We start from the raw sequence: 27,865 nt of genomic DNA, 5'->3' as shown, positions 1-27,865 counted from the left end.
TCATTTCCCTTGTCTTTCCTTCCCTCCTTTCTCCCCATTTCCCCCTCCATTTTCCTGCCTCTTTTTCCATAAAATTATAAGAATCACTTAAAGCAAAAATATTCATTTTCCAGATACAACCTACTTTTCCAACTTCCAGTTATATCCACTACTTGAGCAGAAACAATGGTTATGTTTGGAGCACAGCCTACTTACCTTAAGGAGAAAGCAATTGCCAAGATAGCATTGTTTTTCCTATAAAATTATAGATGTGTCAGGTGTAACATTGTAACATCTGAAAAGGAAAAAAAATTGATCAGAAAATGCATTTTAGATGGGGAAATCCAAATTATTAATTTAACTGCAAAGAGATATAAAAGATACTATTATGAAGTACTAGAAAGATTTCTTAAAGACATGATTTTTTTTTTTTTGCATCCACATTCAGGACACAAAAGGTGTAGGCCAATGTGGATGAATATAAATCTTTTATCTAGACTAAAGAGACAGGATAAGACTTAGAAAAGTGAAATAAGGGTTTGTGTTTTAACACAGAAATGAGAAACTTGTTTTCATGAAAGAAATAATGAAGGAACAGAATAATAATGAACTTGAATAATTTTACATTAAGTTTTTTGGCAAGATAGTTTTACATAATGGAAAGAAATTTTGTTTTATAAATCCCTAGACTCTAGAAATCCAAATCCTACTGTTTTTTCCTTATCTGTTTTTAGGGCAGTGGCTATACTATTTAGTATATTTTCAGAATTAAAAAAATATTTTTAAAAATAAAAAGGGACAAGTACCAGGAGATGGAGTTAAAAGCAGCTATGGTACCATACTGAATTATAACCCATAAAAGGCAAAACCCAAAAATACACATAACAAAAGATTGTAGGAGAGACTTGGTAGGGCCAGAGGTTTCTGAGATGTGACGCACCGAGTTAAATGCATATAATATGTAGCACAAGGAGGCCCCCAGATCTCCACCTATAGGGTCGCTTCACAAGAGGCGACGCAGGTCTGCAGGTGTCTCTCTGTCTCTCTCCCTCTATATCATCTTCTCCCTTCTCAATTTCTCTTTGTCCTATCCAAAATCATGGAAAAGATGACCACAGGATTAGTGGGTTCATAGTGCAGGCACCAAGCCCCAGCCATAACTCTGGAGGAAAGAGAGGGGGGGGGGAGGAATAGGTTATGGGCATTAGTGTAAATATGAGTCTCTAACCACTTGTCTTAAGTCATAATATACTAGTAGTAGTATGAATCACAACTTTGGGTCTGGAGTAGTTGCATATGAATTTTTTTCTAAATTCCTGAATGTACAATGATTCATTCAACCTGTTAGATAAAGTGCATTTGTAATTTTGCTTATCTTCTCAAAAGCATATTTTCTTAGCTACTTTTCTATGGCATCTTGAATAATATGATTTGCTCTCACTGATGCTCATATGTTGCTAGAGTAGAAAAAGCTTTAGAACATTTATATGTAGAAGTAGCTTTGCATAACTTTATGTTTGTATTATAGGAAACAGTTATGCCAGGTTATAATATTAATTTCACTTATAAGTCTATGAATGATGATGAATTTTTAAAAAGTTGTCAGATTTCCTATGAATTAGGATTTATATGTAGATATTGACAGTGAAGTATATCACAATTACTCTGATAATATTTTAAATTTTAACCCATAATAAATACTGGCTGTAAATACTGAAAGTTCATTACATTGGTGTAAAATGTGCTTTTCCTTGCCATCTCTAGTTCTACATCCCCAGCTAATTAGAGGGTACTATTCAATTACACGCTTTCCTGACTACTACTCTTTGTTCTAATGACTAAATATATATGTTTTGATTCATTTGGGTTATTTTTCTCTTCTATTAGGGTTTTGTGCCTGCAGGATCACTGCTCCCTACAGACACCTGTTTTGTTTTAATTTCCCCAGATGTAAAGTGAGAAAGACAAATAAAGAAGGAGGAAACCACCAGAACACTACATCTCTGTTCATGAAGCTTAACATTTTTTTTTTGCATCATGCTCCATTGGTTACCACATATTAGCTGGGCAACCTGTGTGCTCTCTAAGCCACACCCCTTGTGTTCTTATTAATATTAATATAAAGCTTCAAGGAAGAACTTGTACCGATATATTTTTATTGATTTAATAATGATCTACAAGACCACAGGATAAGTGTACAATTCCCACCATCAGAGTTCTGTATCCTCTTCCTTCCATTGGAAAATTTCCTAGTCTTTATCCCTCTGGGAGATTATGGACCCAGGGTTATTATGGAGTACAGAAGGTGGGAGGTCTGGTGTCTGTAATTCCTTCTCCACTGGACATGGGCATTGGCAGGTTGCTCTATATCCCCAGCTTGTTTCTATGTTTCCCTAGTGGGGCAGGGTTCTGGGGAGGTGAGGATATAGGAAATGGTGGTGAGGTTGTCCACTCAGGAGAGTAAGGTTGCTGTCATAGTAGCATCTGCAACTTGGTGGCCTTAGCTATAAATCTGATCTGAAGCTCATATTCAGCACAGGAACCTGAACCTGTGCAACCTCTGCATCCCTGTAGGTTTGAGCTCACATTCCGTGGTCATTATACCTTGCATTCTAGGCTGCACCTCAGTTCAGGATCCATCCTCCTTGAGAGACAGAATATATTAACCCAGCCTCCCTTTGGAGAGTCTGTCACTACCATAGTTCCAAACCGAGGGTAAGGTCCTGAAGAGCACCACAAGAGGGTTTATGATGTTGTTCCTGATGGAGGTGACTTGTGATGGTGAGAGTGTAAACTGTTAGAGGTCTAGGTGCATCATGTCTATGTGAGAATCCCAGGATTCCCTGGCTAGGGCCTTAGATGATGGTGTGGCATGGTAGTGACCAAAAGAGTTATCATGGAAGTATACCAATCTCTTGCCCTTATCCAGCTTTTATAGTCCTTAGTTGTCTGGCAAGTTTAGCCTTAGAGTGATTGAGGAAAGTGAAATAGAAAGGTGAGAACTCCACCCCACTAGGGAAAGAGAGAAACAGGCTGGGAGTATGAATTGACCTTCCAACACCCATCTTCAGCAGGGAAGCAATTACAGAAGCCAGACCTTCCACCTTCTGCACCCCATAATGACCCTGGGTCCATACTCCCAGAGGGTTAAAGAATAGGAAATCTATCAGGGGAGGGGAAGAGATACAGAGTTCTGGTGGTGGGAATTGTGTGGAGTTATACCCCTCTTATCCTATGGTTTTTGTCAGTGTTTCCTTTTTTATAAATAAAAATTTCAATAAAGAAAGTAGGTGAGGAGAGTATCTAGGTCTAAGTAGAAATTATTTGACTACATACTTTATGTTGTCTTTTTTAGGTCCTTCTACTTGCTTGCTACACTTAATGGATCCCTGCACACTATTGTGCACTATTACTTTAAATGGATCCCTGCACACTATTATGCACTATTACTTTAAACGGATCCCTGCACACTATTGTGCACTATTACTTTAAAGTATATAGATAGTATTGGAAGTTCCCATCATAGCAGTTAGTAGGACCTTGATGGATATCATATTAAATTTGTATATGACTCTGGGTAGAGTATTCATTTTGATGATATTTATTCTTCCAATCCATGAACATAAGATATCTTTCCATTTATATTATTTTCTTTTTTATTATTACTATTTATTTACAAAAAGGAAACACTGACAAAACCATAGGATAAGAGGGGTACAACTCCACACAATTCCCACCACCAGAACTCTGTGTCCCATCCCCTCCCTTGATAGCTTTCCTATTCTTTAATCCTCTGGGAGTATGCACCCAAGGTCATTGTGGGATGCAGAAGGTGGAAGGTCTGGCTTCTGTAATGGCTTCCCAGCTGAACATGAGCGTTGACAGGTCAATCCATACTCCCAGCCTGCATTTCTCTTTCCCTAGTGGGGCGGGGTTCTGGGGAATCAGAGCTCCATTTCACACTGGTGGGGTCATCTGTCTAGGGAAGTCTGGTTGTCATCATGCTAGCATCTGGAACCTAGTGGCTGAAAAGAGAGTTAACATATAAAGCCAAGCAAGTTGTTGACTAATCATGAACCTAAAGGCTGGAGTAGTGCCGATGAAGAGTTGGGGGTGGGGGCGTGTCTCCGTTTTGTAGATAGCTAGTAGGCATATTTTAGTTATATTCCAAAGGGCCTGTGGCTATATTAATTTTTTTTCTCCTGAGCCTGAAATCTGATATGCAGGTGGATCCAAGTTATTGTCTGGGGAGATTATGTCATGGTTGGAAAAAGTACCAGAAAGCTGGATCATGGAAGAGAGTAGCTCCCAAATATGGGACAGGTGTATAAATATTGTTGACTGTAAACCCCATCGATTTGATGTGATCTGGGTCCCATATTCAGCTTAGGAGCCTATGTGACCTCTGCATCCCTGTAGATCTAAGCTCACATTCTGCTGCACTGTAACATGTGCGCTTAAGCAGGTGCGCCACCGCCTGGCCCCCATTCTCTTATTTTCTATGTTATTTATTTCTTCCCTAATTTTAATGATTACAGCCCTTCTGGTTGCTTTAGGATTCCTTTGTTTCTCTTCTTCCAAGTTTCTAAGGCATGCAGTAAAGTTGTTTGTTTAAGCTTTTTCTTGTTCTCTAATGTGTGCTTGTGTAGCTATGAGTTTCTCTCTAAGTACTACTTTAGCTGTGTCCCAAATATTTTGATAGTTTGTGTCTTCATTTTCATTTGTTTCTAGAAACATTTGAATTTCTTGCTTGAGTTACTCTTTGACCCAGCAGTTATTAAGAAGTATGTTGTTGAATTTTCAAATTTTGTGACTTTTACTAATTTTCTGTTTGTTGTTAAATGTTAGCTTTACTCCACTGTGGTCTTAGAAGATACTTGGGATGATTTCAATGCTCTTGAATTTGTTGATACTGTCTTTGTGGCCTAACGTGTGGTCTATCCTTGAGGATGTGTTGTGTGGATTTGAAAAGAATGTGTATTCCATATTTTGGGGGTAAAGAACTCTGAAAATGTCCAGGAGGTCTACTCTGTCCATCTCTTTAATTAATTCTCTTGTTTTTTTTGTTGATTCTGTGCTTAGTTGATCTAAGTGTGAAAGTAGAGTGTTGAAGTCTCCTATTATTATTGTATTCCTAGTGGTGTATTTTTGTGGTTCTTTCAGTAGGTGTTTGATGTATTTAGATGGGCCCTCATTGGGTGCATAGATGTTAATAACTGTTAAATCTTCTTGGTTGATTGATCCTCTAATCTGTATGTAATGTCCATGCCTAACTTTTATTACATTATTTATTTTTAAAGTCTATTGCAGCAGAGATGAGAATAGCTGTTCCTGCCCTTTTTTGGTCCATTACCCTGTATGATAATTTTCCATCCTTTCACTTTGAGTCTGTGTTTGTCTTGTTGAGTCAGTTGGAATTCCTATAGACAGTATATGGTTGAGTTGTGTATTTTGATCCATCCTCCCATTTTGTGCCTTTTAATGGGTGAATCTAGACATTGATATTTATTGATATTATGGATTTATGTTTTTGCAGTGCCATTATTCAACACTTTTTTGAGTGCTCTGATATATAGCAGACTTTTGAGTGTTGTTAGCGTTTATAGGAAGCCTTTTAGAACCTCTTTCAAGGCAAGTTTTGTGATAGTTGCCTCCTTTAACTATTGCTTGTCTGAGAAGGTTTTGATCCCTCCATCTAGTCTAAAAGACAGTCTAGCTGGATATACTATTATTGGATGAAGCTGTTTTACATTGTGAGCTCAGTATATATCTAGCCATTCTCTTATGGCTTTTAGAGTTTATGTGGAGAAGTCTGATGATAGTCTTATGGGTTTTCCCCTGTATGTGACATTTTGTGTTTCTCTTGCAGCCTTCAGGATCATCTCTTTATCCAACCAAAATGGGGTCTTTCTAAGATGGACCATTCTTCCACATGCCAACTAGAGTTTTCTATCTCAAGGAACCTATTCCATCAAAGTTCACATGCATCATACCCTCTAAATACCTCTGCATACATTAACAAAATTTCTCATTGCATACTAATCAAAAACTTCCTCATTCTGTCAAGTATAATTTTATTTCTTCCTAATCTCCCAAAAAAGTGACAGTAATTTATGTTCACATCTTATGTTGCATCTCATAACTATAGTTCTCATCACAAAACTGTGGTCTGGTGTAGTAACGTGCATATGATATATGAAAAATAATATAGTAGTGTCTGTTCTGATAACCTTTAAAATTATTGCCATTTTCTGAGAAGTGCATTTCTTTGTTCTGTTCTTTTTTCAGTAGTGCTATCCTGAAGAATTATGTAATTAAAAACATAAATCTGAGAAAATATTTCATATATTTTAAACTGCAACTCAAAATTTTTCTCACCATCACCATGTAGCTCTTAATCTCTGTAATAAATTTTAGTATTTACCATTGAAGATATTTATGCATGTATGACTTCTTTAAATGCCACAGAACTACTAAAGTAGATTTTAGTTATTTTAGTAAAATTCTGAACTGTTAAAAGTATCATATATCCATTTACTTTTCAACTTTTCAAAATTAAATATATTTTATTTGTTGAGCAATTTGGCTTCTTGCATTGATATGAATACCTGTAGCCCATGTCAAAAATAACTTTTCTGTCATAATAATGACTTTGATATAAGCACAATAGAACATGTTATTTAAAAAATACATGGACAATAATAGCCGCTTTTATCTGAGATTTTTGAAGACTTACTAAAAAGGATGAATAAATATATCAATATAGAAATTTTGGCACTACAGTCATCTGAAAATATAATTATGAAAGCTTTCTTTATATTTAAAAGTTTATGAATCTAGTGCTTTACAGTCTATTTGTTATGTTTATTTTTAAAATACATTTATTTATTATTGGATAGAAACAGAGAAATCCAGAGGGGAGCAGAAGATAGAGAGGGAGAGAGACAAACAGACACCTGAAGCTCAGCTTAACCACTGATGAAGATTTCTCCCTGCAGGTGGGAATCAGGGGCTTGAACCTGGGTTCTTGTGCACTGTAATGTAAGTGCTTAACCAGGTGTGCCTCTATCTGGTCTGATGTTTCTCAATATGAATTCACCCAGTATATAGAAGGTTTGAATTCTGGTTTTTCTGCCTTACTTTATGCTATCAATACTTGTTCTTTGTCCCAAAATCCCTCATAATTTTGAGCTCAAATGACAGAAGATGAACTAGTTTATTGATTATTCATCTATACCCTGTCCTGGAAAACGGATAATTCCATTGAGACCAAACAGTTTTGTACTTGGTTAAGTGAACACAGTACTTTATGTAAGGACCGAGGTTCAAGTCTCACACTCCTACTTGCAGGAGGGAAGCTTCACAGGTGGCAAAGCAGTATTATAGGTGTTTCTCTTCCTCTCCCCTTTACTGCCCCTTCCCCTCTCAATTTATTTCTGTTCTGTCAAATTAAAAACGAATAAATAGTTAAAGAAAAAGATAATTTAATATTTTGTCTTGTCTGTTTTGTAACTAGAAATGTTTGTTTTATGGCTAAGATGTTTCATATATACACAAAGAGATATTTTGTCTGTGAGTCCTATAGATCTCTACACATCTACACTTGGAAAGCTCTGTCTAGTTATTATATGTGAAAGGGACCTGCCAAGTGAGGCAAAACAAGTGGCCAATCATGTTTTAGTTTATCCTATTTGAATTGAAAAGGTAGTCAGACGACATTTTAAGAATGTTTCAACTGGAAGGTCAGACTAAAAAAGTAAGCATAATATAAGATGTCTAGGACATTGTTACTATCTGTTCCCTTTACTGGTAATGTTCTCTCCAATTTTTACTCTGGTCACCTCTACATTTTATTGAAGGCCTAATTGAAATAAGAAATATCTATCTATAAAATGCAGACCCCCCCCCCAACTCTTCATCTGCACTATTTCAGCATTTAGGTTCATGAACAATCAACAATTTGTTTGGCTTTGTATGTTAACTCTCTTTTCAGGCAACAGGTTCCAGATGCTAGCATGATGCCAACCAGACTTTCTTGGACAGACCACCCCTCCAATGAGTCCTGCAGCTCTGATTCCCAAGAACCCTGCCCCACTAGGGAGAGAGACAGGCTGGGAATCTGGATCAACCTGTCAATGGCCACGTTCAGCGGGAAAGCAATTACAGAAGCCAGACCTTCCATCTTCTGTCCATCCTTGAGTCCATTCTCCCAGAGGACTAAAGAATAGGAAAGCTATCAAGGGAGAGGATGGGATATGGAGTTCTGGTGGTGGGAATTGTGTGGAGTTGTACCCCTCTTATACTATGGTTTTGTTAGTGTTTCCTTTTTATAAATAAAATAAAATTTTATAAAAGAAAAAAATCTTTTCTAGCCATAATGTATAAAACAGTAGCATACCCCTTTAATTACCAATTTGGGGCTTTGTATTTCTTTACTTGAAAATATTTTTTTTCTCTGCATTGACAACCACGTGGATATTTTGCTATATTTATGTACTTGTCCATTTCTCCTACATAAAAATAAACACTCACAAAGGCAAGAACATTTTGCTAACTTGTTTATGACACATAGTAAACTCTTTATAGCTATCCTTTATATTATTGACAATTTTGGTGAAAATAAGCCACTTGAATAAAGCAAAAACAGTATAAGAAACCATTTAAAAGCAGTAAGTTAGGCCTAGGAGATAACACACCTGGTAAGGTATACATTTTTATCATGTTCAAGGACTCACATTCAAGCTTCCAACCACCACACAGAAGTACTATGAAGTGAAAAGCTTCACAAGTGGTGGAACAGTGCTGTGGTGTCTCTCTGTGTCTCTCCCTATCTTTACCTTTTCTCTGAAGAAAAAGGAAGAGAGAAACAAATGAAAGGAAGGAAGGAAGAAAGAAAGAGAAAAAATGAAGGAAGGAAGGGAGAAAGAATGAAAAGAGAAAGGAAGAAAGGAAAGGAAGGAAGAAAAAGAGGAATAAAGGGAAAGAAAGAAAAGAGGAAGGAAGGAAGGAAGGAAAAAGAAAGGAAGGAAGGAAGGAAAAGAGAGAGAGAGAGAGAGAAAGAGTGAAGGGAGGGGGGAGGAAAAAGAGAGGAAGGAAAGAGGGAAAGAAGGAAAAGAGAAGGGGGCAGGGTGGTGTCGCACCCAGTTAAGCACACGTATGACCAAGCACAAGGACCTGGGTTTGAGCACTGCATCCCTCCCACCTGTATGGGGTCCACCTCTTGAGCAGAGAAGCAGGTCTGCAGATGTCTTTCTCTCTGTCTCCCTGTCCTTTCTTAATTTCTCTCTGTCCTATCTAATAATTCTTTTTAGAAAGGGGCTAGGGTGGTGTCACACTGGATTAGGCACACAGTACAAAGCACAAGCCCACACAAGGTCCAAGTTAGAGTTCCCAGCTCCTCACCTACGGGGGTGGGGGGGGTGAGGGGGTCGTTTCACAATCGGTGAAGCTGTTCTGCAGGTGTCTTTCTCTCCCCTCTCTCTATCTTCCCCTCCTCTGTCAAAAAAATAGCCACAGGAGCAGCGGATTAGTAGTGCAGACACCGAGCCCCAGCAATGACCCTAGACAAAAAAATAAATAAATAAATAAATAAGAAGAAATGAAGGAGAGGGAGAAAAGGAAAAAAAAAAAAGAAAAGAAAAGAAAAGAAGACTATGCCAGAAGTGTTGCAGGCAGGAAGCCCTGGAAGCAAATAAATAAATATGTAAATAAATAATTTAAGAAAACAATAGTTTTAATGACAATAAAACATATAGCCATTAGCAACATCAACAACAGAGGTTAAGTCAAAAAATTCAAAATATTAAAATAAGTATCTCATTCAACAGAGATAGTGAAACTTGGCAAAGAAAAAATGTAAATACTAAAGGAAAATATATGAGTAAAAAAACATGATAAAAATGGAAATGTCAGTTCTGGAAGTTAAATGTCTGGTTAACAGTAATAAAAAAAAAAGTAAAAGGGACAACATAATTGAAAGGGTACTAGAAGTATACTTTCTCAAATGTAAGGAAAGGCTTGCTGAACTGAAAGACACAAACCGGGTGTTGTACAAACTAAATGTTAAAGGAAACCTGTTTCACATAATTTCAGAAATCAGAACTGAAAATTTCTTCTATTGAATATATAGTTAAACCTCAAAATGTAACAAGGGTCAAAGACAAGTGATAGAGTATGCAAACAATTTAAAGCCCGCTAAAGTGATGCCCCCAGTTTTCTTCCTCCCCAACAACAAAAATTTAGTATCTAGACATGAATGGAAATACGTTTTGGGGGAACTGTGGAAACCAGCCAAGGAATATGAAATGAGTCTCGCCTGTGTGTTGGGCAATAGGCAAGCTGAGTTATCTGAATGGTCTATAGTTAATCTGATATATGTAGTATGGAGAGAAGACAAGACATACAAACTTGAGAATTCTGCCATAGAGGGAGTGAGGTTCATGGGACAGGTGTACCCATGCACAATTGTGAGAAGACCTCAGAGCCTTAAATAAGCTGAGGATAGGCATGCCTCCTGAAGAGAAGTAGTAAAGGTGATAGGAGGTGATAACTATCACACATGTGAAGTCAGCAATGAGAAATTACTAGGAAGTTCAAATAAAGCAAATATAAAAACATCACACTATAATAATAACCTTTCAGAACACAGAGATGAAGATATCTGTTTTTTTCTGAGTGAAACAACTATTTCAAGAAACTCATCATTAAAAAAAAAGCCTCAGGACAATTCAACAAAATCAGGTGAATAATATGCAAGCTTTATGAGAAATTTGACAAAGATCAAACATAAAGAGAGCAAACAGAAAAGTTTTAACTGTAGAATTCACTCAATGAAATTTTTAAAAAGCATCAACAGACCAAAAGTTAAAAATAAATGATGAGTTAGAAGATATGAATGTAAGCAGGCCCTGGGATAAAACAATTATTCTTCAGATTTACTTTAACATATGAAGAGACTAAATTTGTGATTGATGGTTCCAAGAAAATGTTTCATGTCCATGTAGCTTCTGTTATAATAGATGAGGTCCGGAGTTTGTCTTTCAGTCTTGGGAGGAAAATTCTTTAAAATCCTTAATACTTGTTACTATTGATATCTTCTTGCTACAAAAACAAGAGTATTTATATTGTTTATAATTTATAATTTATTTATATTGTTTATATTATCATATGATTTGCACATATTGACTTTTCAAATACAAGATACAGTAGCTAATATTATGCTTATTTTTTAGAAAAAAAATTCATTGAGCAATTATATGATACACCCAGAGTCAGTGGTTTGATACTTAGCAGAACCATAAGATGTAACCATGTGTCAACGACTGTTCTATAAGCCATTAACCCCCTAGTAAGATGATAAAAAGATAAGTAAAGTACATATTCTTACAACCAGTTTAACAAGCTTCTGATTTGGTTGTATATTTTAGTTGTGTTCCATGATCATTTTAGAAATCTCCCTCATGAACTAATACTTAATATGATGTTCAAAGCTGCTTTTGCTGCTTTCTGCAGAACATTCCTTGTGAAATTCTCTTAAGAGATAGCCGTTATTTTTGGAAGCATTCCAGGTTTCTGTAGACATATGTCTGAGAATGTAGCATCCACATCTGAGCACAGAAGATGTTGGTCCTTACAGTAAGTTTCCTAATTTAGCAAATTCTTCTTTGGTCATTTAGAGTTGTGTGATTTCTTTAGTGGGAGTTCAAGAGGTTAAATCTCCAGTACCAAGTGAGGCTTCAAAAGAAAAAGGAAAAAAAAAAAGATAAGAATTTTTGAAATGGTCAAAAAGCTCAACATTCTGATCACCAATGAGATGCAACCTCATTCTTGTTAAAATGAGAATCATCAAGGTTTCCTGAGACAATGGGAAGGAAGAAAAATCAAGCAATACACTTTTATAAGCAGTTCTATAAAAATCTAGCATTAGTCACAACTTTAGGTTAATGTTTCATAATTAAAGCATTATTTTAACATTTAAATTGTTCAGCAAGTAGATTCTCTGAGGAAGAAAAAAAGCTGCTGCTTAAAAACAAAATTTCTCTTGAAAAAATAGTTCAAATCACTCCTTTTGTTTTATTTCTATGTCCCAGTGCTCAGTTACAAAAAAAAAAGAACTAAGTTGGGATTAGGTACAGTATGGAGACACATATCACATGAGGAAATGGGAAATCGTATCTGTGTGTCAACAGCTGTATTCTAAGCCAGTACATGCTCAATAAAGTAATTTTTAAAATTACTTGTAAATATTTGTGAAAATATTTGTAAAATGTATTTTCAAGTCCCAAATAGTAATGATTATTTTTGTTTAAGATTTATTTATTTATTCATGAGAAAGACGGGAGAAAAAAGAAAGATACAGATATCACTTTGGTGCATGAGCTGCCAGGGATAGAACTCAGGACCTCATGCTTGAGAGTCCAATGCTTTATCCACTGCACCATCTCCTGGGGCACTAGTAATGATCCTTTACAGTTACAATTAATGTATGTAATTCATAATATGTCCATAATTTTTAAATGTATGATATTGTAGTCAGAGCTGAGCCCTCGGATGAGCGGAATCCTTACATACATAAGTTTTAGATAGAGCTCCAAGTTTTGCTTTCTGTCCTTCATTTTTGCCTATAAAGTACAGTAAACAAAGGAAAAAAGTACATAGGAAGTTCAAAGCAGATTCACTAAGAATAAGTTCATTTATAAAGTTATTCTCATTCTTGTAATATGCCCTCTTGCAGGAAACTGATCTTATCCTGACTTTTAATATATCAATGCATCGATCTTGGTGGATGGAGAATGGTCCAGGATGTACGGTGACATCAGTGACACCTGCCCCAGACTGGGCTCCAGAAGATCATCGCTATATCACTGTCTCAGAGTGTTTTCTGGAGTACCAGTACATAGAAGTGGCTCATAGTTCTCTCCAGATTGCTCTCGCAGTAAGTGTTGACTTCCCTTCTATGGCCCCAGAATTATTTTATTTCTGCACAAGCCCAGTGAACATAAGTGGAATCTATAGATGATATTCCATTATTTTCTTTGTCTTAATTACAGCCATTTTCAATAAGAATTTGTCAGGATAAGACAGGCCAGGCCTTGGAGTAAACGTGCTCAATTTCTTTTCTTTTTCTTTTATTTTCTTTCTTTCTTTTTTTCTATTCTAGAGTATTTTTTTCCTTTAAGGTGGGATTAATGTTTTATAATTGACAGTAAAATACAATAGTTTATACATGCATAATATTTCCCAGTTTTCTACTTAACAGTATAATCCCCACTAGGTCCTCTGTTTGTTTGTGTATGTACTTATTACCAGAGCACTGCTCAGCTCTGGCTTGTAGTGGTGCAGGGGATTGAAGGGATTTAATGGACCCTCAGGCTTGAGAGTCTGTTTGCATAACCTTTATGCTATCTACCCCTGCCCTTGTGCTCACTTTCTTTAACAACAGTTAATAGACTTGGAATATTTAGAATTTGCATAGGAAATCAACCAATCAGTCAAGGTCTGATTACTTAATTTTTGGTAGAATTTTCCAGAGATTCTAGAGGCAAGAATAGAGCGTTTATACCTAACATGTTAATCTAGTCAAATGAATAAATTATATTTCTTTCCCAGCACTTCTTAGTAGGCTCTCAGCCCTATGAATCCTCTTCATCATTTGTCTTGTCTTCCTTACAGATTTCTTCAAGTTATCATTAAACCAGTGGTCCCCTTTGCAAAACATTTTAGCTTTTCTTTAAATTATATTTCTAGATTAACATTTTTTCAAAGTACTATGCTGATATATAACACTTCCTCTACCAGGAGATAGTAGGCCTTGTCAGTAACTCTTTTGTATTTATAGACCATATCTGTGTAAGATGCACCTGCATTGTGTAAAACATTATTTTGTACCATCCTAACTTGGTGAATAAGTAAGCATACTTCTTTCTTAGAAAATCCATTTGGCAAGGTTAAATGCATAATGGGACATGTGCTTACTTATTTCAAGCCCTTTACTACATATGCACATATAGTTTCTAAAATTCATCTAAGAGTTGCAGTTGATGTATAGTATTAGACTTGTCAAAATGAATAATCCAAGTAAAATCTAATCTTCGTCACCTCACTATTACTTGGAGAATGCTAATGATTCATAATTCCTTTCTTAAATTCTTTATTGGGATATTCATGTTTTACATTTGACAGTAAATACAATAGTTTGTACATGCATAACATTTCCCAGTTTTCCATATAACAATACAACACCCAACAGGTGCTCTGTCATCCTTTTTGGACCTGTATTCTCCAACCCCCACCCACCTACCCAGCCCAGAATCTTCTACTTCGGTGTAATATGCCAATTCCAGTTCAGATTCTACTTGTGTTTTCTCTTCTGATCTTGTTTTTCAACTTATGTCTGAGAGTGAGATCATTCCATATTCATCCTTTTGTTTCTAACTTATTTCACTTAACATCAATTTTTTTCAAGGTCCATACAAGATAGGCTGAAAACAGTGAGATTACCATTTTTAAAAGCTGAGTAGCAATCCAATATATATATACCACAACTTACTCAATCACTCACCTGTTGTTGGACAGCTGTGTTGCTTCCAGGTATTGAGTATTACATATTGTGATGCTAAGAACATATGTGTACACAGATCTTTTTTCATGGGTGTGTTGGATTCCTTAGGATATATCCCCAGGAGAGGAATTACAGGACCATAGAGTAGGTCCATTTCTAGCCTTCTGAGAGTTCTCCAGACTGTTCTCCACAGAGGTTGGACCAATTGACATTGCCACCAGCAGTGCAGGAGGGTTGCTTTGACCACACAACCTCTCCAGCATTTGCTGCTGTTACCTTTTCTGATGTATGACATTCTCACAGGAGTGAAGTGGTATCTCACTGTTGTCTTCATTTGCATTTCTCTGACAATCAAAGACTTGGAGCATTTTTTCATGTGTTTCTCAGCCTTTTGGACCTCTTCTGTGGTGAATATTCTGTCCATGTCCTCCCCCCCCCATTATAGGATGGGGTTATTTGTTGTCTTGTTGTTGAGTTTGGCAAGCTCTTTATATATTTTCGTTATTAGCCTCTTGTCTGATGTATGGCATGTAAAGATTCTTCCATTCTGTGAGGGGTCTCTTGGTTTAGGTACTGGTTTCTTTTGCTGTGCAGAAGCTTTTTAATTTGATGTAGTCCCATAGGTTTATGCTTGCCTTAGTCTTCTTTGTAATTGGATTTGTTTCATTGAAGAACTCTTTAAAATTTATGCAGAGAAAAGTTCTGCCAGTATTTTCCTCTTTAGTATCTGTTAGTTTGTGTTCTAACATCCAATTTCTTGATCCACTTGGAATTTACTTTTGTATTTGGTGAACTATAGTAGTTCAGAGTCATTCTTCTGCATATTTCAACCATTTTTTTCCAACAACATTTATTGAGGAGACTCTTCTTTCCCATATTTAATAGTCTGGGCAACTTTGTCAAAGATTAGATGACCATTGGTGTGGGGGCTTACTTCTGGGCACTCAATTCTATTCCACTAGTCAGTGTTATCTATTCATGTTCCAGTAATAAGCAGTTTTTATGGCAATGGCCCTATAATACAATTTGATATCTGGGAGTGTGATGCCTCCAGTTCTGTTCTTTCTTCTCAAGATTGTTTTGGCAATTCTAGGTCTTTTCTGGTTCCAGATGTGTAGCATTTTTTCTATTCTCCTAAAAAATGTGCTTGGGATCTTGATGGGGACAGCATTAAATTTGTAGATGGCTCTGGGTAATATATTCATTTTGTGATGTTAATTCTTTCAACCCATGAACATGGAATATCTTTTCACTTCTTTGTGTCTTTTTTTATTTCCTTGAGTAATGATGCATAATTTTCTGCATACAAGTCTTCCACTACTTTGGTTAGGTTTATTCCTAGATATTTCATTGTTTTTGTTGCTACAGTAAAAGGAAGTGATTTCTGGATTTCAACTTCTTCTAATTTAGTGTTTGCATAGAGGAATGCCACTGATTTTTTAATGTTAATTGTGCCTGACATCTTACTATATTGCCTGATGATTTCCAAAAGCTTCATGCTGGATTACTTAGGTTTTTCTATGTATATTATCATGCCATCTGCAGATAGGGAGAGTTTGACTTCTTCTCTTCCAATCTGAATTCATTTAGTTCCTTGCTCCTGCCTGATTTCTATGGCAAGAACTTCCAACACTATGTTGAATAATAATGGTGATAGTGGGCAGCCCTGTCTAGTACCTGATCTGAGTGGAAATGCTTCCAGTTTTTCACCATTGAGGATGATGTTGGCTGTAAGTCTGCTATATATGAACTCCACCATCTTCAGGAATTTTCCATGTATTCAATTTTTTTATAGTGTTTTGATTCTAAAGGGGTGTTATATTTTGTCAGAAGCTTTCTCTGAATCTATGGATATGATCATGTGATTTTTGGTATTGCTTTCATTGATGTGGTGGATCACATTGATTGATTTACATATATTAAACCAAACTTGCATCCCTGGGATAAACCCCACTTGGTCATGGTCATGATGAACAATCTTTTTTTTTTTTTCTTATTTATTTTATGTATTTATTCCCTTTTGTTGCCCTTGTTGTTTTATTGTTGTAGTTATTATTGTTGTTGTTGGATAGGACAGAGAGAAATGGAGAGAGGAGGGGAAGACAGAGAGGAGGAGAGAAAGATTGACACCTGCAGATCTGCTTCACTGCCTGTGAAGCGACTCCCCTGCAGGTGGGGAGCCGGGATTCGAACCGGGATCCTTATGCCGGTCCTTGTGCTTTGCGCCACCTGCGCTTAACCTGCTGCACTACAGCCCGACTCCTGTTAAACAGTCTTTTTAATATACTGCTAAATACAATTGGCTAAAATTTTATTCAATATTTTAACAACTATGTTCATCAGAGATATTGGTCTGTAGTTTTCTTTTTTGGTTGTGTCCCTGTCTGATTTTGGTATCAAAGTGATGTTGGCTTCATAGAAACTGGAAGGGAGTATTCCAGTGTCTTCAGTCTTCTGGAAGACTTTTAAAAGTCCAGGTATTATTTCTTCTTTTGATGTTTTATAGAATTCACTTGCAAAACCATCTGGTCCAGGACTTTTATTCTAGGGAAGGCTTTTGAAAACTGTTATTGTTAGCTGTGGGCCTGCTAATATTATCTAGTTCCTCTTTATTTAATTTTGGAAGTTCATAGGTATCTAGAAAATCATCCATTTCTTCCAGGTTTTCTAGCTTGGTGGCATATAGTTGTTCAATGAAGGCTTGCATGATATGTTGAATTTCTGTGGTTTATGTTATGATATCTCCTCCTTCATTTATGATCCTATTTATTTGGGTCTTCTCCCTTTTTTGTTGTGTGAGTTTAGCTAAAGGTTTGTCAATTTTGTTCACTCTTTCGAAGAAGCAACATTTACTTTCGTTGCTCTTTTGTATGGCTTTTTATTTTCAATGTTATTGATTTCTGCCCTAACTTTAGTGATTTATGTCCTTCTGGTTGCTTTAGGGTTCCTTTGTTCTTCTTCTTCTAGGTCTTTAAGATGTGCAATCAGGCTGTTTATTTGTGATTTTTCTTGTTTCCCAATGTGTGCTTGTATGGCTATGAACTTCCCTCTCAGTACTGCCTTAGCAGTGTCCCAAATAGTTTGATAGCTTGTGTCTTCATTTTCATTGAACTCTCAAAACATTTTGATTTCTTCCTTGATTTCCTGTTTGACTCAGTAGTTGTTAAGTAGTGTACTATTGAGCTTCCACATTTTGGGATTCTTACTCACCTTTTATTGATTGTTAAGTGTTAGTTAAATTCCACTGTGGTCTAAGAAGATGCTTGGGATGATTTCAATTCTGTTGAATTTGCTGATGCTGTCTTTGTGGCCTAACATATGGTCTATCCTTGAGAATGACCCATGTGGATTTGAGTAAAATGTGTATTCCAGTTTCTTGGGATGAATGACTCTGAAACTGTCCAATAGTTCTAGTTTATCTCCTTATTTAACTCCCTCATGTCTTTATTGATTTTCTGTCTGGATGATCTGTCAAGTTGCGAGAGTGGGGTGTTGAAGTCCCCTACTATGACTGTGTTGCTGTTAATATATTGCTATAGGCATTTCAGTAGATGTTTGGTATATTTAGATGGCTTCTCATTTGGGTGCATAGATGTTAATAATTGTTAAGTCCTGTTGATTGACTGATCCTCTGAGCATTAAGTAGTATCCATTCCTATCTTTTTTAATCTTATCTATTTTAAAGTCTATCAAGTCAGATATGAGAATAGCTGTTCCTGCCCTTTTTTATGGGCCATTAGCCAGTATGATAGTTTTCCATCCTCTCACTTTGAGTCTGTGTTCATCTTGTTGAGTTAGGTGGGTTTCCTGTAGACAGTATATTGTTGGGTTGTATTTTCTGATCCATCTTCCTACTCTGTGTCTTTTACTAGGTGAATTAAGGTCATTGACATTTATAGATATCATAGATTGAAGATATTTTAATGCCATTCTTGTAGAGTTTTAGAGTGTTCTGATATATGGCCTATTTATGGTCGTCTGACTATTTATAGGAGACCTTTTAGAACTTCTTTCAGAGCAGGCTTGGTGATAGTTGATTCTTTCAACTTTTGCTTGTCTGAGAAGGTTTTTATGCCTCCATCTAGTCTGAATGACAGTCTAGCAGAATACAGTAGTCTTGGTTGAAAGCCTTTCTCATTGAGCACTTGATTGATATCTTTCCATTCTATTCAGGCTTGTAGTGTTTGTGTGGAGAAGTCTGCTACTAATATTATGGCTTTTACTCTGTAGGTGACCCCTTGTTTTTCTCTTGCAGCCTTCAGGATCCTTTCTTTATCCTTATTCCTTTTCATTCTAAATATGATGTGTCTTGGTGTCTTTAAGTCTGGTTTAATTCTTTTTGGGACACTTCGGGCTTCTTGAACATTTATGTCTTTGATGTTGTCTAGACTAGAGAAGTTCTCAGCTATTATGTCCTGAAGAATGCTTTCTTCCCCTCCCTCTCTTTCTTCCTCTGGTAAGCCAATAATGCACATATTATTTCTTTTGTAGTCATCCCATAGGTCTCTATTGTAGTTTTCAGTTTCTCTTAATCTCTTTTTGAGATCTCTTACCTCTTTTTTTAGTTGTCTCTAATTTGTCCTTAAGATTGCTAATTCTGTCTTCAACCTCATTGATTCTATTCTCTCTCCCCTGTCCTGTATTCTAGAGTTCATCTATTCTGTTACCCTGTTCTGATACTGTTTTAGCTTGTTCAGCTAGTTGTGTTCTTAGCTCAGCTATTTCAGCTTTCAGCTCTGTAATAACCTTGAGATAATTAGTGTTTTCCAGAGTCTTATTTGTTGTTCCTACATTTCTGTTGTCAATGCTTTCAAGTTCTTTACTCACTCCTGTGATTGTTTCCTTAACTAATGTTGGGTTGTTAACCTCATTATTTTGTGCTTCACCCTTTGGGGGCCTTTTAGCTGGACTCTTGTCCTGGTTCATTTCTCCAATATTTCTTCTTGTTGGTTTAACTATTCATATAGTATGTTCTGAGGTCCTTCTCTCAGTACTTTTCTTTTCTTTTTTAGTGTTTCAAAGGTTTTTTTGATTTGTTTATTTTTTATATTTATTTATTTTCCCTTTTTGTTGCTATTGTTGTTTTCCATTGTGTTGTTGTTGTTGTTTATGTCATCATTATTAGATAGGACAGAGAGAAATGGAGAGAGGAGGGGAAGACAGAGAGGTGGAGAGAAAGATAGACACCTGCAGACCTGCTTCACTTCCTGTGAAGTGACTCCCCTGCAGGTGAGGAGCCGCGGGCTCCAACTGGGATCCTTACGCAGGTCCTTGTGCTTTGTGCCACATGCCCTTAACCTGCTGCATTACCGCCTGACTCTCAGTACTTTTCAAATTACTGATCACTCTTGCTTGGATTGACGTGTCTAAGTAAGGTACTTAGTAGGTTCACAGTTGTGGAAACTGACAGTTGTTTCAATATTTTTTTAATCCTTGAGTTGGAGCACAGTGGCTTAAAAGCCTCTTTTGTTCTTTTTCTTCCCTGTAGGCTATGGGAGCCTGTGGGCTTTTAAACTATAAGTAGGCTTCTTAGCTTACTCCCTCACTCCTGATCAAGAGATAATTTATGTTGGGGCAGAGATAATGTAGTGGTTATGCTAGGCCACCAATGTATAGATCTCCTGAGTTTCCAGGTTTTGTTCTCTGTCCTCTGATGTCATCACAGTTTCTCCCCCCTGCTGCTCCAGCTTCTGAAGGAAGTAGCAATGGAGACTCACAGTTGCATTTGGTGAGTCTTAGGGGAGCCCTCTCCTCCCTTCAGCCGTCTTTTGTTGGTGAAACAGACTGGAGCTTGTGTCTCAACTGGTAAACTGCTGGACTGCTTCCTGCCACTTAATCTCTCCCTAGGCTCCTCTCTGCCCATGAGCCACACGTGTTTACACTCACTGGTGATTTGGTGGGCTTCTGAAGTCATTCTAGTCATGTTTTGTTGCAGTCCCAGATGATCTCCTTTGGTTTCCCTAGTTGACCCGGGAGAGGAGAGGATTCATAATTCTTAAACGACTAGATATACCAAGTTCTTAGTAGAATGGCACCAGTTGCCTTACAGAAAATCCACCAGAACAGATATACTAGATTTTTTTCTCACCACATTATTAGGGTGCTAATAGTTTACAGCCAAGCCACTGACACATGGGCACAGTTTCTCATTTTCCAGTGATAGGTCTCTGAATAACACACTGCTTCAACCTAGGTCTTTTTTCACCATCATGCACCAGAAACTCAATGAAGCTTCACATATGTCCCTTCCCCATCTTCCTCAGTCTTTTGTTTTGGTAGAATGCATTCACCCAATTCAAGTTTCACTTTGTATTTTTATTTCCTTGTTTTCTAAGTTCTGCTAAAAGTAAGATCATCTGGTATTTACCCTTCTCTTTTGGATGTAATCACTCTTAACATGATTACTTCAAGTTTCATACAAGATGAGACAAAGAAATGACTCATTCTTTTTAAACGGCTGCATAGCATCCCATTGTGTATATAAACCAAAACTTTCTTAGCCACTTATCTATTATTGGGCATCTGGGTTACTTCTAAGATTTGGCTATTACAAATTATGTTTTGGGGCCCATTGGTGGTGCAGCCAGTTAAGTGCACATAGTAAGAAGCGCAAGGGCCTGAGCAAGGGTCCTGGTTTGAGCCCAGGCTTCCCACATGCAGGAAGTTCTAAATGTGTGTTTGATGTTGAATGTTAATTTAATCCCACTAGTTTCTGAGAGTATGCTTGGACTGAATTCAATGGTTCTGTATATATAGATGCTGTCTTTGTAGCCTAATACATGTTCTCTCTATGAGAATGTCCTACATGAAATTGATGAGAATATTTAGTCCTATTTCATTTAAGTGAAGAGCTCTAGATGCCCAATAGGTCTAAACCATCTAGCTCTTCATTTATTTCTCTTGTTTCTTTATTATTTTTCTGCATGTTTGATCTATTTGTAACAGTGAGTGTTAAAGTGTCCTACTATTATAGTATTGTTATCAGTGCATTTTCTCAGTTCTATTAGTGACTGTTTTAGTTTGCTAACTCTGTATTTGATGAATATGTATTAATTAGTGTGAGGCAGTATTAGTTGATTGATTCCATGAGCATTAAGTGATCTTCTTTGCCACTTCTAATTATTTGACTCATTTTGAAGTATATTGTGTCTGGTATGAATATGGCTTTCACAGTCTTTTTGTGGTCCATTAACTTAAATGATATTTCTATCCTTTTACTTTAAGCCTACTTCCATCCTTTGAGTATGTGGGATATTTGAAAACAGCTTATTTTTCCTGATTCATGCTTCTACTCCATGTATTTTGATGGACAAGTTCAGACCATTGACATTTGCAGAAATTATAGACTTAAGATATTTCAGTGCCACTCTATTTATGCAGATATTTCTTGTGTTTGTATACTTTTTTAAAAAATGTTTATTTAGTTTTCTGTTTGGTAAGTGTCCTGTTAGAGTTTCTTGAATAGCAGATTTGGTAGTAATAGATTCTATCAGCTGTTCTTTGATAAGTTCTTTATGCCTCCATCCAGTCTGAGTAAAAATCTGGAGGGATTCTTGATTGAAAATTGTATCATTTAGAACTCTATATTATCATTTTTCTCTTGCCTTGGTAGTTTCCGTTGAGAAGTCTGCAATTAGCCTTATGGGCTTTCCTTTGTATGTGACACCACTTTTTTCTTGATGCTCAGAATTCTTTATATTTAGTCTTTGCCAACATAATTACGATGCGTCTTGGTATACAATGCTAATTAATTCCATTTGTGATTCTATGTGTTTCTTGGATTCAAATATAATTCTTCTTATCCATTTTGGTGACTTTCTCTGCTATTATTTTATTCTGTATGTTTTCTCCCCCGTCTCCAATGCTTCTCCTTCTGAGACTATTATTCTTTTTTTTTTCACTCTTACCTTATCCCAAGGGTCTTTTGTGCTATTTTCATTGATTTCTAATCTCCTTTATAAATGTTTTAGTGTGGAACTAGGCAGTGATGCACCTGGTTAAGTTCATATACTAATGTGTGTGAGGACCTGAGTTCAAGCCCCTGGTTTCCCACCTGCTGGGGGGAACTTCATACATGGTAAGGTAGGACTGCAGGTGTCTCTCTGTCTTTTCCCTATCAATTTCTTTCTGTCTCTATCCGAAATAAATAAAAACACACAAAAAAAAACACACAAAAAAGCAAAAAAAAATTTATTTTTTAACATTAAAAATTTATTTATTTATTCTTAGAGAAATTGTTTCGATTATATATATATATATATATATATATATATATATATATATATGTATTGTCTGCTTCATTGGCAGACTTGCTGATTCTATCTTCAGTCTCTGTCATTCTGCTCTTTTCTTCAATCTGATCATTTGTTCAGCTATGTATCTTCGTGCTCAGATTTCCTGGCATTTAACATAGCAATTGTTTTGCTTAGCTAATGTGGTTTTATCTCATTTATTGTGTTGCTTTGTTTATCTACAGTAGCTGAGAGTTCAACTAACATAGCTATTAATTCAGCTATTATATTTACAAATAGATTATATCTGTACTTTCCTTTTAGTCTTAATACCTGTTCATTTTTGAAGTCTCCTCTGCTCTGTGTCTGTTACTTTCTTCACTTCAGTGGCAAATATTTAGACTACAGTTTCAAGGTCTCCCTCAGGAATTTGTTTGTTTGTTTGGTTGGTTGGTTAGTTGCCTTTTTATTGCCTCTTCAGTGTTCATGAAGCTTTCCTGGAGGCAGGTGTGCACCAGGTGCTTGAACCTGGGTCCTTGCACATGACAGCAAGTGTATTCTACCAGATTCATCATAGCCTGACCACAACTCCCCCAGGAACTGAAACTACCTCTGATTTGCCTGAATTTTGAACTGGGCTTCTGTTCCAATTCACTGGTGAAAGGGAGAAGGAGGAGTGGCCTTTTCTCTACCTCCTCATTAGTGTAGGTTCTTATTTGAGTGAGTCTGTAGCTTTTGAGGGACAGATGTTTACGATGAGTGGGAACGTGAAGGCCTCAGTACTGTTAAGTGTGACCAGATGTATTCTCCTTAAACCAAAAAGAAAAAAAAAATGCTGTCTGGCAGAGTGGTGACTTCTGAGGCAGAGAACCAGTTGGCAGTCACAGCCCTTGGGGGAAAAAATGCAGAAAGAAAGAAAAAGAAAGTAAGAAATAAAACAGAAAGAAAGAAAAGAGAAAGTGAACTAAAGGACATAAATGAGAGAGGGGAAAAAAAGAAGAAAGAAAGCATGAGAAAAAAGGAGAATAAAGAAAAAATAAAAATATGTATTCTATGTATAAATTAAAAATAGCAGAATTAATATACAGGGGCTTGAAAATGGATCCTTGCACACTGTCATGTGAGTGCTTAACCAGGTGTACCACAGCCTGGCCCCACCAATTATTGTTTAAAATCCATTTAAATTAAGTATTCATTTTTACATAGATAAAATAAAATATTTATGGGGTTTGGAGACAGAAAAAATGTATTCATCTCTGTGAGGGGAGTTTTAGATTAAATATTTCTTCACTGTAACTCATTTTTTTACTGTTCACACATATTGGGAAACTTCTACTGATGTGTCAAATATAGTTTACTCACTACATAGTTTTATGTGACCATTTTATAGATTATTTAAATTAATGTGTGTAAGTATGAGATAAATTCACAGATATATTAAATCTCCTATAACATTTTGGCATGTAGGTAATCTGATAAAAAAAAAACTCTTGAAAATGGAAGCATGTGTTGAAGCTGACATAGCATCCAAAGATAAAATATTTTTGCATAACTATAAACCATCTGTTAAGACAAAGTGGCTAGAATGCAAAGAAGATGGATGAAGTGTTCCAATGAGCAGATGTGACCAATATTTCAAACTATGGGCTCCCACTTCTGTCTACATTGCCCCCCAAATGAGTGGAGGAAGAGTTTGAGCAAGCCATCACAGGAGGTGGCATCTTTTTCTTTTACCTTCCCACCTGTTCTTCCTTCTAAGAAGTATTCTTTTACAATGTCAACTGTATGTCACCTGTGAATAAGAGCAACAGCATACTCAAGCCATTACTGGGGAATGTTTACCCATGCTTTCTATTTTATAGTTTGCTATTATCTAACTATTTTTGGTCTAACAGCAACTGCTGTCCAGAAAAAGTCCCACATCTTAATTAGAGTTTTACAATGCAAACTAGAATGGAGCTGATCTTGAGCAATTTGTGCCGCTAGTTATTGGAAATGTTACAGCTGAATCTTCATAATTATCCTGGTCATTTCTGCTGCCATAATAAAAGGATAAAATGGTGCCTTGCATCTTTGCTCCTCCCCCTTTTCATGTTACTTGAACCATCAGCTTAATGCCCAATGATCAGTTCCATCTGGATTGCTGAACATTTCCTGAGAGTTTGTTCCTTGCTGGCATGTAGAGAAACTATCCATAGGATACCTGACCTTGAGGGTGTCACAGTAAAAACTGGGGCAAAGCTCTTTAGGATACAATTCAGGCGAACATAGGCATATTTGGAAGAAAATGGTAGACAGAAAACAGTTTGTGCAGTCTGTGGCATAATCTTGACTTCTTAGTCCTTCCTCCTTTTTCTAGAGTCAGGTAAATGTTCTCATCACTGTTTTCTCTATTTTTTTTTAAGCTTTACTCTACACCAGGATTTCATCTTTCATAAATGACTGCTCTCCCAGTTACTGCTCTTGATTAACTCTAAACCTTTCTAGTTCTTTTTATCCACCTTCACTGAGCCTTTCTTTTACAGATTCCTGACCACTGGCACTCCTGTCACCCTGTAGTAAAGTTTTCTGCCAATCAACACTTAGCAGATTGTGAAATTAGCACTCAAAAAGCTCACATTTGCACCACACAGGCAGAAGATAGCTTCCACCTACAGTTAAAGGAAGATGAGTATAATAGCCATATAATTGGGAAGAAGGGCTATTAATCACACAGCCTCCAGTGGAGCAGAAAGGACTGCCAGAACAATGATGATGAGCCAGGTGTGATAGTTCTCCTTTTCCAGGAGTATTTCTTTCCAGTTAGTGTCAGATATCACATTAAAAAAGAACACACAGGTGTGCACAGTTTTAAAAAAAAACAAACTAAAACTAAATTTATAAGCTGTACTTACAAAATAAAATAAATATTTATGGAATCGGGGTAACTAAATAGAGACAGAGTTATTCATATTACAAAAAAAAAGTCTAATTTTTTATGTGATCGCAACTCTGTAGTTTACAAAAGTATTCACTGGAATGCAGTCTGTTACTGTGTAAACAATGTTGTGACAGCAGCAGAATATGGTTAAAAGTCTTTCCTAAGAAGCCTTAGTACTAAATAAGGAAGATGGACACGCTAGCCAGTTTTTTTTTAATTTGGTCTTTTTGTACCAAAAATAGGAAATATGCATCAACTAGCACACGAGTAAGAGCAGGTGGGTAATGGATTCCTGAAAACAAAATATTCAGAGTTCTTCACTGGCAAAGAATGCCATGATTGGTTAGCTAATATCTATGAGGAAATGGAGGTGAATATGCCTAATATTTTTATGTGCACATAATACCTCAATTTCTGTAAACAACAAAATGAAAGGTGTTTTCCAAAGAAATGTAGCTTTAAGTGAAAACATTTATTGCAATGAATGACTTTTAATTTTTTTAAATATTCATTAACATGTAAATTGAAAATATAAAACACTTTAATCCTTCCTTTCTCTGGCTTTTTTCAAAGAACTAATATTTCTAAATTTAATAGAAACTTATCCTACCAACATTTCTTTTTTCATTGTTCTCCTGGTTATTTCTTTTACCTCTGACACATTTGTAAGTTCATAGCAAAGTGAATTAAGTGTTTTTTTTATAAGGGGAGCAGAGCATATTGGTAAAACTGTAAAGATGCTAAGTATTTGCTATAGTTAAAATTTGTTATTAAAATTAGTTAAGATCCAAATTAGCAGGGAAGTCATGGATGACTTTAAAAAGGCTGGTAATGCCTGGTGTATGACTGGTTGCTAATTATGGATTTACTGCCAAATTCATCCTTCAGTTGTAGCTTTCTCTCTATAGAAACCTTGGTACTCTGTAGAATTCATGAAATTGTGGAATTCATTGTTCAGCAAAATAGTGGTGATTTTTTTCAAGATAACGGGCCAGGAAAAGTGGCTATCCTACTTTGTCATGAATATTACCCAGGTTCAAACAAGCTCCACTGCACTGGAAGAAGCTTTAATATTATAGTGTCTTGCCTTCTCTACTTCTGTTTCTCAATTTCTGCCTGAAAAGCTTGGCCCAGAGCAATGAAGTTTCTGTGACAACAGCAATTTCATGAGAGCAGGTGATTTCAAATGAATGAAATCACAGTTTGTTTTTTTAATTATGATTTATTTTTCAATTATCCCCTATTAATGGTGTATATTTACCATTAAGCATGTTAAGAAATGTGGCTTAGAAATGTCTTTGCTGTAAAGATTTTTCTACACCTTGAATGCCTTTCATCTGGACCTGTGTTGGCAATGTCCCACAGGATAGATAGCACTGGTGTGGGGGGGTACATATGAGAATGAATGGACTTACTGATCTGGACCAATTTGATTTCTTTCTTTAGTCTTGAAACAGAGATTTTTATTATTATGGTTCTCAATTTCATATAGCTTAGATCATGGCTATTTAAGTAGTAAATATTGAGTCTAAGTTGTGAACTTGCATCATTTTTAAGGGGTAAGTGAAAAAATAGTATATACAGGTACCCAGTTACTCTTTCATCCACAAGTGATGTGGTTGCTGTGTAAATAATCTTTGTTTGAATTTATTTAATTATTTAATTGAATTATTTTTAAAACAAAAAAGTTTCTTTATTGCACACTATAAAGTCTTTTTGATTAAACTGATTTTTCATAAATTTATCAAATCTGTAATTTCATAGTGTGATAAAAATGTATTTAGCACACATCACTTAAAACTATCAGAAGATATTCTGGCAGAAAACACATTTAAATAAATTATTATTTCACTGCTTACAATATACTAAATAAATATGAATCTGGTATTTATATTACAGATTTTTCTAGGTGCCTTTAAAAAAAGAGAAGTATAATTAATAGTTATTTATAATATTGATAGTGCTTCTTTGTATAGTTCCCAGAAATTACTGCTACAAATTGGGAAATATATATATATATAGTAGTGATTTAATATTGATTTACAAAATTATGAGATAACAGAAGTATAATTACACACTGTTCCCACCCCTAGAGTTTTGTGTTCCCATTACCTCCATTGGAAACTGCAGTAGTTTTCCCAAGGTCATAGATATGGGTTCACTATTATTTCTATA

At 36.1% G+C, this 27,865-nt stretch overlaps 1 protein-coding gene across 2 annotated transcripts in view; it reads left to right on the top strand.

The window, feature by feature from the left end:
- The window catches only part of NKAIN2 (sodium/potassium transporting ATPase interacting 2), a 1,261,504-nt gene that overhangs the window by 1,015,585 nt on the left and 218,054 nt on the right, over positions 1-27,865 (top strand). For both annotated transcript variants that reach the window (XR_009549596.1, XM_060190517.1), the window contains exon 4: positions 12,713-12,913. Coding sequence is in view for 1 of the 2 variants with exons in the window: in XM_060190517.1 (XP_060046500.1) it covers positions 12,713-12,913 (201 nt within the window). In the remaining variant the exon portion in view is untranslated. The remainder of the gene's footprint in view (positions 1-12,712; positions 12,914-27,865) is intronic.

This window comes from Erinaceus europaeus, chromosome 4 (genome assembly GCF_950295315.1).
Source record: "Erinaceus europaeus chromosome 4, mEriEur2.1, whole genome shotgun sequence".
In the NCBI taxonomy this organism is placed as follows: Eukaryota; Metazoa; Chordata; class Mammalia; order Eulipotyphla; family Erinaceidae; genus Erinaceus; species Erinaceus europaeus.
This window is presented reverse-complemented; position numbering and strand designations above follow the sequence as displayed.